Source organism: Myotis lucifugus, unplaced genomic scaffold, assembly GCF_000147115.1.
Source record: "Myotis lucifugus unplaced genomic scaffold, Myoluc2.0 scaffold_175, whole genome shotgun sequence".
In the NCBI taxonomy this organism is placed as follows: Eukaryota; Metazoa; Chordata; class Mammalia; order Chiroptera; family Vespertilionidae; genus Myotis; species Myotis lucifugus.
The window spans coordinates 107,430-124,756 of record NW_005871223.1 but is presented as its reverse complement, the minus strand read 5'-3'; the positions used below and the strand labels follow the sequence as shown (position 1 = coordinate 124,756).

Sequence of the window (17,327 nt, the reverse complement as noted above, 5' to 3'; positions counted from 1 at the left end):
TAAATCCCAGAATTAAAAAAAAAAGAAAAAAAAAAGAGGCTGGGAGCTTCAGTCGCCCACCAGCCTGAAAACGGCCCTCAGCCCCTCACCCAGGCTGGCCAGGCACCCCAGTGGGGACCCTCACCCTGAAGGGGGTGTGACCAGCTGCAAACAGCCATCAGCCCCTCATCCAGGCTGGCCAGGCACCCAAGCTGGACCCCCACCCTGATCCGTGACACTCTTCAGAGCAAACCAGCCGGCCCCCTCCCATGCACCAGGCCTCTATCCTATATAGTAAAAGGGTAATATGCAAACTGACCCTAACAGCAGAAAGACTAGGAATGACTGGTCACTATGACACACACTGACCACCAGGGGGCAGATGCTCAATGCAGGAGCTGCCCTCTGGTGGTCAGTGCGCTCTCACAGGGGGGAGCTCTGCTCAGCCACAAGCCAGGCTGACGGCTGCAAGTACAGCAGTGGTGGTGGCAGCCTCTCCCGCCTCCTCAGCAGCGCTAAGGATGTCTGACTGCAGCTTAGGTCTGCTCCCCGCTGGCAAGTGGGCATCCCCTGAGGCTGCCGGGCTGCCAGAGGGATGTCTGATTGCCATCTTAGGCCCAATCCCCCGGAGAGCAGGCCTAAGCCAGCAAGTGGTCACCCCCGAGGGGTCCCAGACTGGGAAAGGGCACAGGCCGGGCTGAGGGATCCCCTACCCCTGAATGCACAAATTTTTGTGCACCGGGCCTCTAGTATATAATAAAAGCCTAATATACTAAGTGTCCGGTTGTCTGGTCAGCCGTTCAACCAAACAAAGCATACTATGCTAATGATATGCTAAGGCCACTCAACCGCTCGCTGTGATGTGCACTGACCACCAGGGGGCAGACGCTCCAACTGGTAGGTTAGCTTGCTGGTGGGGTCCGGCCAATCAGGACTGAGCGAGATGGGCCAGACACGCGCTGGAGCCTCCCATGGTCCCTCCCTGGCTGGCCAACCTCCCGTGTCCCTCCCTGGCCCCAATTGTGCACCGGTGGGGTCCCTCGGCCTGGCCTGCACCCTCTCACAATCCAGGACCCCTCGGGGATGTCAGAGAGCAGTTTGCCCGATCCTGCAAGCCGGGCTGAGGGACCTCACTGGTGCACAAATTCCTGCACCGGGCCTCTAGTTTTCTAATAAATGTTCTCTATAATTTCAGTCCTGGCTCTGCATTCTTTCTTAGCCAAGATCCAAGTACCAAGGTTGCTAAACCTAGGTCTGATCTGACTCCTGGTGCCAATTCTCAAAGCAGCCACCAACAGATATCTGTGGCCAAAAAGGAGCCACATGCTACCCTGAGTAACTCAGGAAAGGCCTGCATGGTGGCCTTCCAAATTCAGAAACCTAAAGTAACCACAAAAGATGGTCTAAAATTAAAACTTTTTAATTAAAAAGCAGTCTATAGTGATTAGTCATGTCCTAGGCCGGTATCTTCCCTAATAAAGATCAATTTTGATCTTAACAGAGCCTATTTTCTTTTTGCATCTAGGTAACATTCCTTTGGAATGTCAGGGTAACTTGTAACATCCCCTTTTTAGGACCCCTCAGGGCACAACCTATGTGCCAGGGTGCCAGGGCAGAGACCACAAATTTCCTCATTGTTATTGTCATGTTAATGTTTGACTGTTAACTATCCTATGTAAAAGAAGCTTGTGTCTATCATTTTACTTTTTATCCAATCCCAGAGGTTTCCCCCCTTTGCTTTCTCCCACCTCCCTAATCTATCATCAATAGATTTCATGTAACCCACTTATGTCTCCTATTTTATAAAAATAGGTGAAAAAACACCATTCCCTGGAACATTGTCTCAATGCATTGAAATTCTGTTTCCCTGCAATTGTCGACAGTTTGGTTCAAATAAACTCACAAAAATTCTTTACAGCTTTGAATGTTTCTTACATTAACATATCAATGAATGTGAAATGACTACCTACAATTGACAGTGCATTTGCTTTGTCTAAGCACAGATATAAATAAGGTGCATTTCAGCCAAAGACCATTAGGAACAGGATACAGTTAAATAAGTTGGTTTGTTACTCATAGCAGTAAGATGTCTTAGTAAGAGGATGTTAGAAAGAACCTATAGGATTTAGGATTTAGTTAGATGATTTGGGAAAAGGACTAAGGAAGCGAGGTTTTGCTCTGAATTGGATGCTGTTAGAAAGTGGGGGCAATTCTATGATGGGGTTGTTTTGTGGTAGCGCAGTCACCTTATTTATATCTGTGCTTAGACAAAATTATGACCTGGCCTTGCTTTGTTTCTTTTTATCATGGTTTCAGAGTAACCTTGTTTCTTATTCTATTTGGGCTGCTAGAACAAAGTACCATAAACTGGGTGGCTTATACACAACAGAAAGTCAAATCAGCAAACTAGGACCCAAGTTTATTTATAGTTTTATAAAGTTTTATCCTAAGTTCCAACAAGCATCTGTCTATACACACATACACTCCAGCATCTGCAATAACAAGTGGCCTTATGGGTCTCCATCACTACCCCTACCACACTAAAAAAAAAAAAAAAAAAAAAAAAAAACTTGCTCCAAAGTTGCTGATAGAAGAAAGGGAGATCATCATCTGGCCACAGGCTGCCAAGGTGTCTCAGACCACGGAGAGCTTGTGCAAAAGAAGTTTGCAGTGGCCCAGCTCCCCCCAGCAGCTCCTGGCCTCACCACCTCTCTATCTCTGTCCACCATTCCACCCAGTTAAGGGGTTCCTGGGGCTTTATTTATTTATTTATAATATCTTTTATAATCCTCACCTGAGGATATTTTTATTGATTTGAGAGAGAGCGAAACATCCATCGTTTCCTTCCGTATGTGGCCTGACTGGGAATCCAAATGGCTACCCTTTTGGTCACCAGGGGACACTCCAACCAACTGAGCCACCCGCCCCTGGGCACTGGGGCTTTAAATGCCCCGAGTTGCAAGCAGCTGGCGGTTGCCCAGGGAGATGGACAAACAACGGGGCGCGCCCCGGGCCGCGGGACCAACCGCATCCCTCTTCCGCCATGGCTAGCTTGCAATGGCAGGGCAACATCAGGAAGCCCGAGGAGGAGGGCCAGGAAGAGGAGGAGGAGGATGAAGAGGAGGACGAGGAGGAGGTGCAGATGGGAGAAGAGGAGGAAGGGGAGGTAGAAGTGGAGGAGAAGGCGGAGGCAGAGGAGCAGGAGAAGGAGACAGAGGTCCGCAGGACGTTGGACGATGCGTACTTCTGGAAAATTATGGACATCGACGAAGATAGCAACGAGGAAGACCTGCCAGCCGCTCGCCTCCGCTTAGCCAGCGTCGTGAGCCCCAGCCTGAGCTCGATGTCCAGCGAGACTCTGACGTTCAGCCAGCCCGTGAGCCCCGAGAGCATCAGCTCCAGCTTGCTCTCCAGCGTCTCCTCCCAGAAAAGTACTGCCCCTGCCCGACCTTCCCTGGAAGCTTCGGGGGCCCTCGGGGGCAGCTGACCCAAAGGCTCCAGAGCCTTCGTCCACCTGGGTGTCTGATTTCTAAATACGGGCACCACCACCACCAGACACACCTCTATCTCAGTCCCTTCTGTAAAAGGCACTGAAATCCTGGCTGAGCGGGTGTGATGGTTCACAATTTAGGATATAGGTGAACACCCAGCACACAGGGATCTCTCCCTCTTCTCTCCCTCTCTCCCCTCCGTCCTCTCTCTCCCCTCTCTCCAGTCTCTCTCCCCTGTCTCTCTCCCATCTCTCTCTATCTCTCTCAACTCTTGGAGAAGTAGTGCCTTAAGGGTGCTGTGCTACTAAAAACAGTCCTGCAAAAGGCAACTCCCCTTTCTGTTAAATTTCCTGTGCTGAAACTACTCCAGTCACTTCCTTAGAAATATTTTGTCAGGATAATTCTTTGTTGGGGAAGGAGGAGGGAAAGGCTGTCCTCTGCACTATAGGATTTTTAGCAGCATCCCTAGCCTCTAGCCCTGGCTATGCCATTAGCCCCTACCCCACTTTGTGACAATCAAAAATGTCTTCAGATGTTGCCAAATGCCTCCTGGACGGCAAAATTGTCTTCTTGAGAACCACTGATTTAGAGGCAATGGCTAAAATTTTTAATGTTACATTTAACAGGTTTTCCTACGATATTCCAGACATATAAGAAAGGCATGTCTGAAGAAAATTTAGATAGGTAAGAAAATGTTTTCATGTTATTTTTGAAGCTGATTACATTTACTTTTTGGATAAACATGTCAGGAATTGGAGTAAAATAACCCAGGACATTTACAACTAATTAATTTTTTAAAGTTTTGGGTTTTTTACAAATCTACACTGTTAGACAATTTGGAAGAGACAGAGACGAGGCCCCTGCCCATTTCCAACTCATCACCTACCTGTAGAGAGGACATGTGCACTTAATGTAACTCAATAACAACTGTATGGCATGTGTAAGCGCTATGAACATTTAGCACATATGTCTCTATTGGCTAAATTGAAGAGCGATCAGGGACACTTGTGGAGGAGAGTGGAAATTATGATCCTTTTCTTCTCTTTTTCTTCTTCCTGTTGTTGCTATTAGCCTTGGAGTACTTTGTAATAAGAAGACACCAGAGAAATCCCTTTTGAAAAATCTTTATAAATCTTCCCTGAAATCTACACCAAACCTGAGTCTACAATCTTGAATTACTATTCACCTAAGTTTTGCTTTTACAAGCAACTTTTAAATTATTAAGGATAAGGACAATAGTTCTGTTCCACTTATATGTTTCTATGTATCCCTCTTATTTCAACATTTTAATAAAAGATAATATATATGTACATGGTTAAAATATTAAAGTATACAATAGTATAAAATTTTATTTTTAATAAATTTTTATTGATTTCAGAGAGGAAGGGAGAGGAGAGAGAGAGAGAATATCATTCATCAGCTACCTCCTGGATGCCCCCCACTGGGGACCGAGCCCACAACCCCAGCATGTGCCTAACCTGGAATCAAAAGGTGACCTCCTGGTTCATGGGTCAGCACTCAACCACCGAGCCATGCCAGCTGGGCAAATTTTAAATCTCCATACATTTCTTCACCACCACCCACTCCCACTCATCAGAATTAACATACTGTTAACTGTGGGGAAGCACAGGACTTGGTCAGAAAGTCTTTAAGGAGGATTCTCTGAAAGGTTGGGGGCCTTTAGGGGGACCTTGCCAAAGGCGGCAGAACCTGCCTTCACTTTTCCAAACAAGTCTGAGCCCCCAGGTGTTTTACTGGAATCTTTATGTTTAGTCCTTAGACATCCTTGCTTAAAGAACACTACAGACACATATGTATTCTCAAGGATGCTTACCCTGCTGATAGTATCTAATAGTTAATTTTAGTTCAAGCTGTTATTATAATAAAAACCTAAAGAGGCAGGCAAACAGGACTGTTTGATTCTGATAGCTAAGCAGCCCCTTAGCCCTCTCTTTCACAGAAACGTGTATCAGAGTAATCCATTCATCCATCTCTCAGGGTCTGCTGCTCAGTCCCAGCAGTTAACAGTTTGTTTTGCTTCTAGTACAATTTTAAGTGGCATATTTTCATTTCTTGACTTATCAATTTTTTATATAACTAATGACTTCCCACCATGAAACATAACAAATGTAACTTCCCTCCTCTCCATTTTTGGTAGTTACATTATTTTTAGTTTTTCTAACTTTTAGGTCATTAATATATTTAAATCACTACTGTTTTAGAGAGAGAGAATGGAAGAGAGAGAGGAAGGGAGAAAGAGAGAAACATCGATGTGAGAGAGACACATAGATTCGTTGCCTCCCGCATTCACCTACCTGTGGAGAGGACATAACTTGATCTACAGGGCTGGGGATCAAACCTGCAACCAAGCTGCCTGCCCTTGACCAGGAATCAAACCCGACAACCTTCTGTGCTAGGGCCAACACTCTAACCATTTAGCCAGGGCTAAACCTGTACTTCTTGATTTTAGCAGCTATTAACTTATGAAAAATTACACATTAATATACTTCTACTCCCTTCTATCTCTTCTCTCACCCTTTCCTCTCCCAGTTAACAACAAATTATATAACAAACTATATTAAAACATATATATATGTTTTGTCATATTGCTTTGCCAAGCTTTATTATGTTTGTATTATATTTTGTAATTATAATTAACTCTAGTACTTTGGGTACAGGTTGATTCTAAAAATTAAAAACCAATCAACAATACTCATAATTTCATGCTAACACCAAATAATGTTACTGGGTTTATGCACAGGAAAATGAAATCCTATGTTCATAAAGCTTAACTCCTAAAAGATGAACTTTTCAATTCTCAGTTGTTTTTAGTTGTCTTCAACTTTTCTGAGTTGGGCTCAATAGCCATACTTTCTTGATTCCCATATTGCTTGCTTTCTTTTATTCTTTTTCTTTTTGCTGGAGAAACTCCTCAGGTAATTATTTCATATAGATCGCAGAGGAATTTTAGAGTCCTTGCCTGTCTTGAAATTTCTTCATTTTGCCTCATACTTTATTAATCATATAAAACAATAGATTTAAAACCACTTTCCCTTGTGCTCTGATACATTGATTGCTTTATTGCATTCTAGTATCTGGTATTGCTGATCACTGACTTTCAAACCCTTCTGATACTTGCTTATTTCCTCCCTTCACTGCCTCTGTTCTTTCCATCCTGCAGGTATCTGAAGGATGGCTATTGGGTTTCTGGATATCTAAGATTTTAGGTGTTTACACGCTACTGTGCAGCCCTTGTACAGATTTTATTTCAGGATTCATGTTTGTAGCTTCCAAGAACCAGTTTTTGTTCTCTGCTGCTGTTCAAATAGTTGTGTGGAGTCTTTTTTAATGTCTTTGGGGGTATTCTTACAACATACTAAGGTCTTTATTCTTTGTATTGCTTCTTTTTTTTTCAGGATCAGTTGTTCTGGTTTGTTTATCTTGGTCCTTCCTCTTCCATGCTACTGATTGTCCTTAAGCATTTGATAAACCTTGGTTACCTAATGACTGTTAGCTAAGATGGAGTCCTATGCTGAGTAGTTCTGTTGTGTGTGTGTGTTGTTGTTGTTTTTTAATTTTTTATTCATTGACTAGAGGCCCAGCGCATGAAATTTGTGCACGTGTAGGGTCCCTAGGCCTGGCCTATGATCAGGGCCAATCTTCCCCAGCTGCCGTCAGCTGGCCCCACCCTCACCACCAGCGCCAGTCGCCCTCTGTGTGTGGGGCAACTGGTGAGGAGATCAGAGCCCCACTCGCTCGCACCCACCTTGGCCTGGCGCCACCCGCCACCACCCACCTCGGGTTCCCCGTTCCCCATTGGGCAATCAGAGCCTGCTGGCTGGGGGGAAGGACCAAGAGGTTGGCTGGCAGGCCCCAATTGGGGTCTGCAGGCTGGGGACAGCTCTTGCATTGAGCATCTGCCCCCTGGTGGTCAGTGCATGTCATAACGACCGGTTATTCCACCATCTGGTCGATTTGCATATTATGCTTTTATATATATATATATTTAGAGAGAGAGAGAGAGAATCATTGATTTGTAGTTCCACCTATTTATGCATTCATTGGCTGATTCCTGTACATGCTCTGACCAGGGATTAAACCTACAACCCTGGCACATCTGGGTGATGCTCCAACCAACTGAGCTACCCTGCCAGGGCCTGAGTAGTTCTGTTTTCTGACAAGGTATGCAGAGGGGAGTTTGACTATGAGTCCTATGTAGGTGGGTGACATATGTCAGAGCCAGTTTCCAGGAAGTGTCAGCAGGGAGCAGGCAAGGTGGGCAACCCTACTATTGCTAGAGTTAGGATAAGGACACTTGACTGTGTGGCTGCAGTTCTCTCTAGATAGAATGTGCCTTTCCTTCACTAAGGCCTGCTGAGCAGATCCTCAAGAACCTCTAACTGTGCTCTGCTTCTCTTTTAGACCTAAATCCCTCAGGCAAGCTGCTCACATTTTCTAGAAAGCAGTTCTTTGGGCTTCATCTGGAATAAAAGCGACTCCTGCCAAATGCTCTGTACAAGGGGAAAGAAGGAGTCTGTCTGGCAGCTCTTCCAAGTTCACTCCTTGAACTTGAATGCCAGGCCCCAGCCCTATGTCTGCATTTTGTTGAGTCAGAGCTGGGAGCTCCTTGGAAATTCCCTTCAGAACGAAACTCTCTTGTCTTGAGCTGTGGTGCTCCCTGTTCTGCTTTTCCATCAACCTGAGGCCACTTACTTTCTTTTTTTTTAAATATATTTTATTGATTTTTTACAGAGAAGAATGGAGAGGGATAGAGAGTTAGAAACATCAATGAGAGAGAAACATCGATCAGCTGCCTCCTGCACACTCCCTACTGGGGATATTTCCGCAACCAAGGTACATGCCCTTGACTGGAATCGAACCTGGGACCCTTGAGTCTGCAGGCCGATGCTCTATCCACTGAGCCAAACCGGTTAGGGCTTACTTTCTTTTTTATAAGGACTTCTTCAATATTGTCTCCTTGATGACAGCTTTCTTATTTTCCAGGGCTATTTCTTGTTTGCTTTTAAGTGTTTGGTATCTCAGAAAGGAAGGGCCAAACCATGTGCTCAGATGCCCTCTTGACCTGGACTCTCTACATGGGAAGCTCTTTCCCAGATCAAATCTTAATTTCCTCTCATAAATCTTCCTGAGAAAATGCTTCTTCATATTTCAAAGCATTCTCTGGTGAATTTGGTGAGGTATGTTTTTAAGGAAATCTGTCCTAAAAAGCCATAAAAATGCCACCAATATTGGCTCAAGTTCTATGTTTAATGGCCCTATTACTATTCAGGTTGAAAATGAGGCAAACTTTGGGAGTAGGTAAATGGGGAGTAACACAGGTTTGGGAGCCAAACAGGTCTGGGCCCCCACCTGCCTTTGCCACACATAATTTCTGAGAGGTTCCCTTTAGCCTCGATTGCCTTGCCTGTAGAAAGGGATACCTGCCTTGATTGTTTTTTGCAAAGATAAATAATGAGAGAAAGCAAATACTATGTATGTACTACTACATACTGTAGTAAGTTCTCAGAAAATGTTGATTTTGTTATTATCCTTGGTCATCTGCCATCTTGACACAGGATTTCAGAAACAATCTTTGGTGTTGGTTTAAGGAAAACAAAGAGACCTAAATAAATAATACACTGCTTTTGTTAACCATTGCATTTTGGCGGGGGCGGGGGGGGGGGGCAAACTTTAAATGTTGTCTAGGGATTGCTCTTCAATGTGCCTGTACTCTTGGTCCCTATAACTTGTTTCTCCAGGAAGTTAGATAAACAGACTTGCACAGGTAGCTTCGGCAGAGGAGTTCTTCACCCATTGCAAGGTGCAGTCATTTCAGAATTAAAACAAAACACCCCACTGCTACAAAGTACCAATGAACAAAGCATCAAAACAGGAAGGTGGAGACACAGGAAAACAGAGAAACATGGAAAAAGGGACAGTTCTGAAATTGACTAAATTATTTGGAAAAATTTTGTTTGATAATTTGGGAAGATGCCAGAAATGATTACAAGAAAATGAAATTCAAAGATGCAAAGGAACTTGAAAAACAAGTTATCATGTACTTGTTACCAGTAACAGTCATTTTAACTAGTAAAAGTCAATAAATTCCTGCCTTTCTATCATGTCAATAACTCAAGTAATTGATTAAACTACTTGTAGAAAGAATGCAGATTTTTTTTTATTACAATGCATATAGCTTCAGCCTTCTAAAAAGAGTTCTCATTTAAATTCAAGGAAATGTTTAAGCACACTCACCATCACTGCCACCACCATCAGCACACACTCACAGAATGGTAGTAATTTAGTCCCTAAGGAAGGTAATATGGGAGCCTCCAGGATTTAGAAATGAGTACTTGCTAAAGAGCAGATACCATGCAAACACACTGTGCCTGACTTACTGTAGAGATAAAAATGGAAGAAAATATTTCAAAGAAAATAGAATTTAGGATCTTCTATGTACTAGTACACTTGTTATTTGATTGTTAAATGCACTATATTTAGAAGAACTGATAACGACTATATAGGTATACTCAAAAACAATGTTTTGTCTAAATTTCAGGACAAGTTATTATGGTTTATATCCAGGAATCCCAATGTCCGTCCAAACAGAAGAAAGTTGGCTTCAAGAGATGTCCAGCAAAAAGAAGCCTAGTGAGTAGTTTGATTTGTTAGCTTTTGCTGGGTGATGGATGGCACATTGGGAAGAGCTGTATAGGCAATTGGTAAGTCCAGGTTTGAACCCCAGCCCCAGCACTAACATTGTGATGACTGGGCAAGCTGCTTCACGTCATTCAGTCTCAGTTTCCTCACATGCTGGCAATAATACTGCTACTGTCACAGGGCCGTTATGTAGACCAAAATGAGGTTAAATGTTTAAATTCCTTGGCACTTCGTCTTTAAGAATAGTAGTGTTACTAGTAAACCCCTGGTGGGCTCTGGCTGCCTGTCACTACGTCCAATAACGAAGGCAGGGTTGAATCATATAAGGCATTTATTGAGAAGGCCAGCCAACCAAGAAGACAGGGTGCTTATAAGCATTCACATCCTGTCTTACACAAAGTTCAGGGGACAGGATTATAAAGGGGGAAGGGGTTAGAGCAGTGGTTCCTATGTGGGGCACACGCCCAAATTGCACAGGGGGACAATTTGATTTTTAAGGGGGGGGCAATTCAAGAATAAGTTATTAACAGTGATTTTTTTGCATTTCTATGGATCTAGAGGCCTCATATATAGTATATAAATATATATTGTCACATATTTATGCATTTCAGTTCTCCTATATGTTTTGAACTTTATGTGCTATTTTTTCATATCACTTCATATTATTTTTTTAACAATTTCTTAGTGATTTCTTCCTCAGTACTTCAACTGTCCTTTCCTTCTTTTATTTTTCTCTTTCATGGATGCCACGTTCTTTGGAAGCTTGTTTAGACCAAGTTAATGGCCTTTTAGGCTTCCTCCACATGAATAGGAGCTCACTTTTTTAATAATCCTATATAATAAAAGCCTAATATGCAAATTGTCCCCTCGGGTGGTTGTTCGACCAAGAGACCAGAAGTTTGACCACTCACTATGACATGCACCGACCACTAATGGGTGGCACAGAACATGGTGGGCATCAGCAACAAGGCGCTGGCAGCAGTCACTCAGGTGCCAGGTGCCCGGGAGGAGCCCACCCCACATCTCCTCGGCCTCTTTCGGGTGAGCCAGGCCACAGCCGCAGGGACTACAGGGGCTGGTCAGCTCCCCGTGGGTTCACGGTGCCCTCCTGGCTTCCATGCGGTGCCACTGGGTGGCCCAGAGGCCCATGCTGCTCCCCGGCCCAGCTGTGATCACCGCTTCTCCACGTGAGGACTTGGGCACCATGACTCATCGGGGGCCAAGGGGCCCAGGTGCTGCTTAGGGCCCAGAGGTCAGCTGGGACCTGCCCTTCCATGCCAGACACTCACGCTTCGATAGCCAGCCAGGCCTAGGGGCCACACCCATGCATGAATTTCATGCACCGGGCCTCTAGTAAGAATTACATGAAACGGGGGCATCAGGATTTTAGAGATGCTTAGATGGGGCATATCTAAAAAAGGTTGGGAACCACTGGGCTAGCATGAGGCTGAGAATGGAATGCCCTGAAGGTCCGCAGACGTCAGCTATTGTCCTTAGTTACCAGGTGATAAGATAATGTTTTGACTCCTGGTGGGTCAGTCTGACCCTGCTTATTGGTTCTACTTGCTGGATTCACAGCTGAGTCACCTCCTTCAATCGCTTCGCATAGGCCTTGAAAAGGAAACTTAAGTAAAACTTAATCCCCTATTCACATATGAGAAACTTAACCCCTATTCACATAAGTATATGTGTTCTAAGATTTAAAATATGATTATTTTTCAGATTAATTCAGGTGCTCTATCTACCAGATTATAAATCCCCCTATCAGTAGTGTTTATGTTCACAGCAAGTAATAATCTGCCATTATATTTTGATACATATCTTTATTTTTAATATAGAACATATACATACTGTTTTTTAAATGTCAAACCATTAAATATATAATGTAAAAATTGAAATTTTAAGTTATCCCAATATACTCCTCAGAATTAATCTTTTTGCCCAGCTGGTGTGGCTCAGTGATTGAGCGTTGACCTAGGAACCAGGAGGTTACAGTTCAATTCCCAGTCAGGGCACATGCCTGGGTTGCAGGCTTGATCCCCAGTAGGGGGTATGCAGAAGGCAGCCTATCAATGAATCTCTCTCATCATTGACATTTCTATTTCTCTCCCTCTTCCTTCCTCTCTGAAATCAATAAAAATACATTTTTTAAAAAGAAGTAATCTTTATGAATAGTCTTTCCTTTCAAGTTTTATATTTGTTTTGTGTTATATCACTTATTCATCAGGTGCTTTTTGAGCACCTACCATATGCCAAAGCACCTATCATAGGCCCAACCCTGTTCCAGGGAAACAACAGTGAACAAAAAAAGCAAAACCCTTGTCTCAGTGATCTTCTATTAGAGTGTGGGAGGTGGAGGTAATGGTGAGATAAATAATAATAAAATAAGTAAATATATAATACATTAGGTAAGTGCTAAGGAGAAAAATCAAGCAGGTAAAGGGATGGAAAATGTTGGGCAGGAAGGATGCAATCTTACAGTATACAGGGTGTTCAGGGAAATCTTCACTGAGAAGCTGAAATATTTGTTCAAAGACCTATTTAAAAAAAAAAAAAAAAGACCTCAAATAGGTGAGAGCATGAGCCATCTTGATCTCTGGGGGGAGAGTGTTCCAGGCACAGGAAATAGGAAGTGCCTCCTTCTAGAATAAAGAGGCATCCTGTGTGGCTGCAGTGGAACAAGTAAGGAGGAGAATCTTAGGGGACAAGGTCAAAGAGATAATGAGGACCAAATCTTTTTCAGTGGGAATGAAGTGGGAAATCACTAGAGGGTTTGAACAAAAGAGTGACACAACCTAGCGTAAAAATATTTTAAAAACATTAATTATTACCAAATTAATCTATGTGGTCAATGTAATTTTGATTAGATTTTTCATTGGAATTTGAAAAGTTGATCCGTTGACCTGGGTTGGCATGTTAAAAGATAAACTGAGGCATTTTCAAATGTTTAAGTGTTTATTTGAGTAAATGTTCACTCAGATTGTGCAGCATCAGACCAGAAGTGTTTAGGAACCCTACATTGACAAGAGCTATGGGAGAGGTTTTTATAGAGGAGACACAGGAGCAAAGCAAGGAAATTATTTGATTGGCTACAGCAACAGTGCTTACAGTATTTGAGGAAGCGTAGTTGGCTGTTTGTGATTGGCTGTTCTTCTTACAGGAATTGACTCCGGCTTAGGTTTCAGTTTGCTTACATCGGACAAGACACTGCAGCCACCTCTAATTTCTCCTTGTTTGATTAACAGTGTTTGATTAGTGTACCTGTCCATTTTTAAAATGAATCTTCTTTTGTAGTTTTTTTTTTCATATAGAACTCACATGCAGCTTTTTAAAAAAATATATATTTTATTGATTTTTTACAGAGAGCAAGGGGGGAGGGATAGAGAGTTAGAAACATTGATCAGCTGCCTCCTTCACACTCCCTACTGGGGATGTGCCCGCAACCAAGGTACATGCCCTAGACCAGAATCAAACCTGGGACCCTTCAGTCCTCAGACCAACACTCTATCCACTGAGCCAAACCGGTTAGGGCTCACATGCAGCTCTTATTAGTTTATTCCTAGGTACTTTTTAGTCTTTTTATCAACATAACAATTGGCATTTTTTTCCTATTATATTTTCTAATTGGTTATGTCACTGCATAAGAAAACTGTTTATTTCTATGTGTTAATCTTCTATCTCTGACCCTCTTATTCATGCTATCAGTTTGTCCCTTAAAAGCCTATTAGACAATTATATTTCCTATAAATAACAGCCATTTTATTTCTTCTTTAATTTTTTTATTGAACATCTTCCCATGTTAGGGAAGATTGCTCTAATCATCTGAATGACTGCACAGTATTCCCATATGTACAGTTATTGTGACTTATGTAACAAATCTGATTGCTAGGTATTTCAAGGTTGTTTTGGTTTGGTTGGTTTGGTTTGGTTTGGTTCCTTGAGTTCTTCCCAACAGCAAATAATGCCTTAATGAAAATCTTTGTGCACTGATGTTTTTATATAGCAGGTCCTTGAATAATGTCATTTCATTATAATGTTGATGATATTAGATCTTTATTGTTGAAAGTATTACATATGTAAGAACTTGCTTCTTGCATATCAATAGCCAGTGGTAAAATCAATTTTGTTATAGGTCATTTCACTTAAAGTCATAGAACCTTTTGGTGACTTAAATGAGGATTTATACTGTACCAGTGTTTGTATTTCTATTGGACAAAATGCCTAAAATATATTTAAAATTATTTCAGATGCTCCACATAAAAAGTGTGTTACCTCTGAAGCTTATTCTTTCTCCAGCAGCAGTCCTTGCCATCTCTAGCTCCACTGGGAGACTGAAAAGCCTCCTCCTGCTGAGCAATTGTAGATTGTTCTGATTGGTTTCTCATCAGTGCAATCCTGTGTGTTTAAACTTCTAGATTTACTCCATGTTGCTGTTGTGTTGATAGCTGCTTTCCCCATTTCCAGTACTGCCCTGGAGTAGGTGGAGGAAATGATACTAGTGGATTAGTTCATTGTTTTGAACTTTAACACCCCTCCCCAAGCACCTGTCTACCTGAAAAATCTTTTATAGAATAGCAGACATCAAGTAGACAGAATAGTACTTAAGAGATGCAGAAAAAAAATGGCATCTGCAAAATATGATTATAATCAAATAAAATATGCATCCATACAGTATTCTATTACTAGAAAGGAGCAGAAACATTTTGTGTTTTAATTAAATATTTATTGTTGAAAGTATTGCATATGTCCCCCCTTTTCCTCCATGATGCCTTCTACCATGTCCCGTCCCGTGACCCAGGTGTTCACCCCTATTGTCTGTGTCAATGAGTTATGCATATATGCATACAAGTTCTCTTCCCTCCCACCCATCCACCCCCACCTTCCCTCTGAGATTCCACAGTCTGTTCCATGCTTCTATGTCTCTAGATCAGCGGTTCTCAACCTGTGGGTCGCGACCCCTTTGGTGGTCGAACGACCCTTTCACAGGGGTTGCCTAAGACCATCCTGCATATCAGATATTTACATTACGATTCATAACAGTAGCAACATTACAGTTATGAAGTAGCAATGAAAATAATTTTATGGTTGGGTCACAACATGAGGAACTGTATTTAAAGGGCCAGAAGGTTAAGAACCACTGCTCTAGATCTATTTTCTTCATCAGTTTACTTTGTTCATTAGATTCCACATATGAGTGAGATCATGTGATACTTATCTTTCACTGACTGGCTTATTTCACTTAGCATAATATTCTCCAGGTACCTCCAGGCTATCTCAAAGGATAAGAGATTCTTCTTTTTTACGGCTCCATAGTATTCCATGGTGTAAATGTACAACTTTTTTTTTTACACTATCACAGCATTTTTATCCACTCATCTACTGATGGGCACTTGAGCTGTTTCTAGATCTTAGCTATTGTAAGTAACACTGCTATGAACATAGGGGTGCATATATTCTTTCTGGTTGGTGTTTTGGAACTCTTATGGTATATTCCTAGAAGTGGAGTCACTGGGTCAAATTGCAGTTCTATATTTAAGTTTTTGAGGAAACGCCATACTGTTTTCCATAATGGCTGCACTAGTCTGCATTCTCACCAGCAGTGTACTAGGTTCTCTTTCTCCACATCCTCACCAGCACTTGTCATTTGTTAATTTATTGATGGTAGCCATTCTGACAGGTGTGAGGTGAATTTGTATCTCTCTGATGATTAGTAATTTTGAGTATTTTTTCATGTCTTTTGGCCATCTGTATGTCCACTTTGAAGAAGTGTCTATTTAGGTCCTTTGCCCATTTTTTAATTGAGTTGTTTGTCTTCCTTTTGTTAAGTTGTATGAGTTCCTTATATATTTTGGATAATAATTCTTTAGCAGATGTATCATTGCCAAATATATTCTCTCATATAAAGTAGACTCCCTTTTTAGTTTGTTGATGGTTTATTTTGTTGTGCAGAAGCCTTTTATTTTGATGTAGTCCCATTTGTTTATTTTCTATTTAGTTTCCTTTGCCCTGGGAGATGTATCCATAAACATATTGCTATGAGAGATGTCTAGAATTTTGCTGCCTATGGTTTCTTCTAGGATTTTTATGGTTTCATGTCTTACATTTAAGTCTTTGATTCATTTTGAGTTTATTCATTTGTGTGGTGTAAGTTGGTGGTCTAGTTTCATTTTTTTTGCATGTATCTGTCCAATTCTCCCAACACCATTTATGGAAGAGACTGTCTTGACTCCATTGTATGCTCTTGCCTCCATTGTCAAATATTAATTGGGCGTACTGGCTTGGGTTGATATCTACAGTCTTTCATCTGTTCCATCTATATGCTTGCTCTTGTGCCAATACCAGGCTGTATTGATTACCATGGCTTTGTAATATAACTTGATATCTGATATTGTGATTCCTCCAATTTTGTTCTTCTTTCTCAAGATTGCTATGGCTATTCAGGGTCTTTTTTGGTTCCATATAAATATTTGGAGTATTTGTTCTAGATCTGTGAAATATGCCATTGGTAATTTAATAGGGATTGCATGGAATCTACATTTTGCTTTGGGTACTATGGGCATTTTAATTATGTTATTTCTATCAATCCATGAACACAGTATATTCTTCCACTTGTTTATATCTTCCTCTACCTCTTTTTTCAGTGTCCTGTAGTTTTCTGAGTATAAGTCTTTTACCACCTTGGTTAAAATTTCCAGTAGTATGTTGAATAAGAGTGGTTGAAAGCGACATCCTATCTTGTTCCTGTTCTTAGAGGAAATGGTTTTAGTTTTTGCCCATTGAGTATGATGTTGGCTCTAGGTTTGTCATATATGGCCTTATTATGTGGAGGTATGATCCCTCTATTCCCACTTTGCTAAGAGTTTTTATAAAAAATGAGTGTTGGATTTTGTCAAATGCTTTTTCTGCATCTATTGATAAGATCATGTGATTCTTGTATTTTAATTTATGTGATGTATCATGTTTATTGATTTGCAAATATTGTACCAGCCTTGCATCCCTGGAATAAATCCCACTTGGTCATGGTGTATGATCTTTTTTAGTATATTGCTGATTCCAATTTGCTAATATTTTCTTGAGGATTTTAGCATCTATGTTCATCAGGGATATTGGCCTATAATTCTCTTTCTTTGTAGTGTCTTCATCTGCTTTTGGAATTAGGATAATGCTAGCCTCATTAAAAGAGGTTGGAAGTGTTCC

At 41.7% G+C, this 17,327-nt stretch overlaps 1 protein-coding gene across 1 annotated transcript in view; it reads left to right on the top strand.

The window, feature by feature from the left end:
* The first annotated feature begins 3,022 nt into the window (after positions 1–3,022).
* ERICH6 (glutamate rich 6) overlaps positions 3,023–17,327 on the top strand; it is an 86,637-nt gene continuing 72,332 nt past the window's right edge. Inside the window, exons 1-3 of the mRNA XM_006096325.1 lie at positions 3,023–3,410; positions 4,097–4,154; positions 10,030–10,121. Of these exons, the coding sequence (XP_006096387.1) occupies positions 3,023–3,410; positions 4,097–4,154; positions 10,030–10,121 (538 nt within the window). The remainder of the gene's footprint in view (positions 3,411–4,096; positions 4,155–10,029; positions 10,122–17,327) is intronic.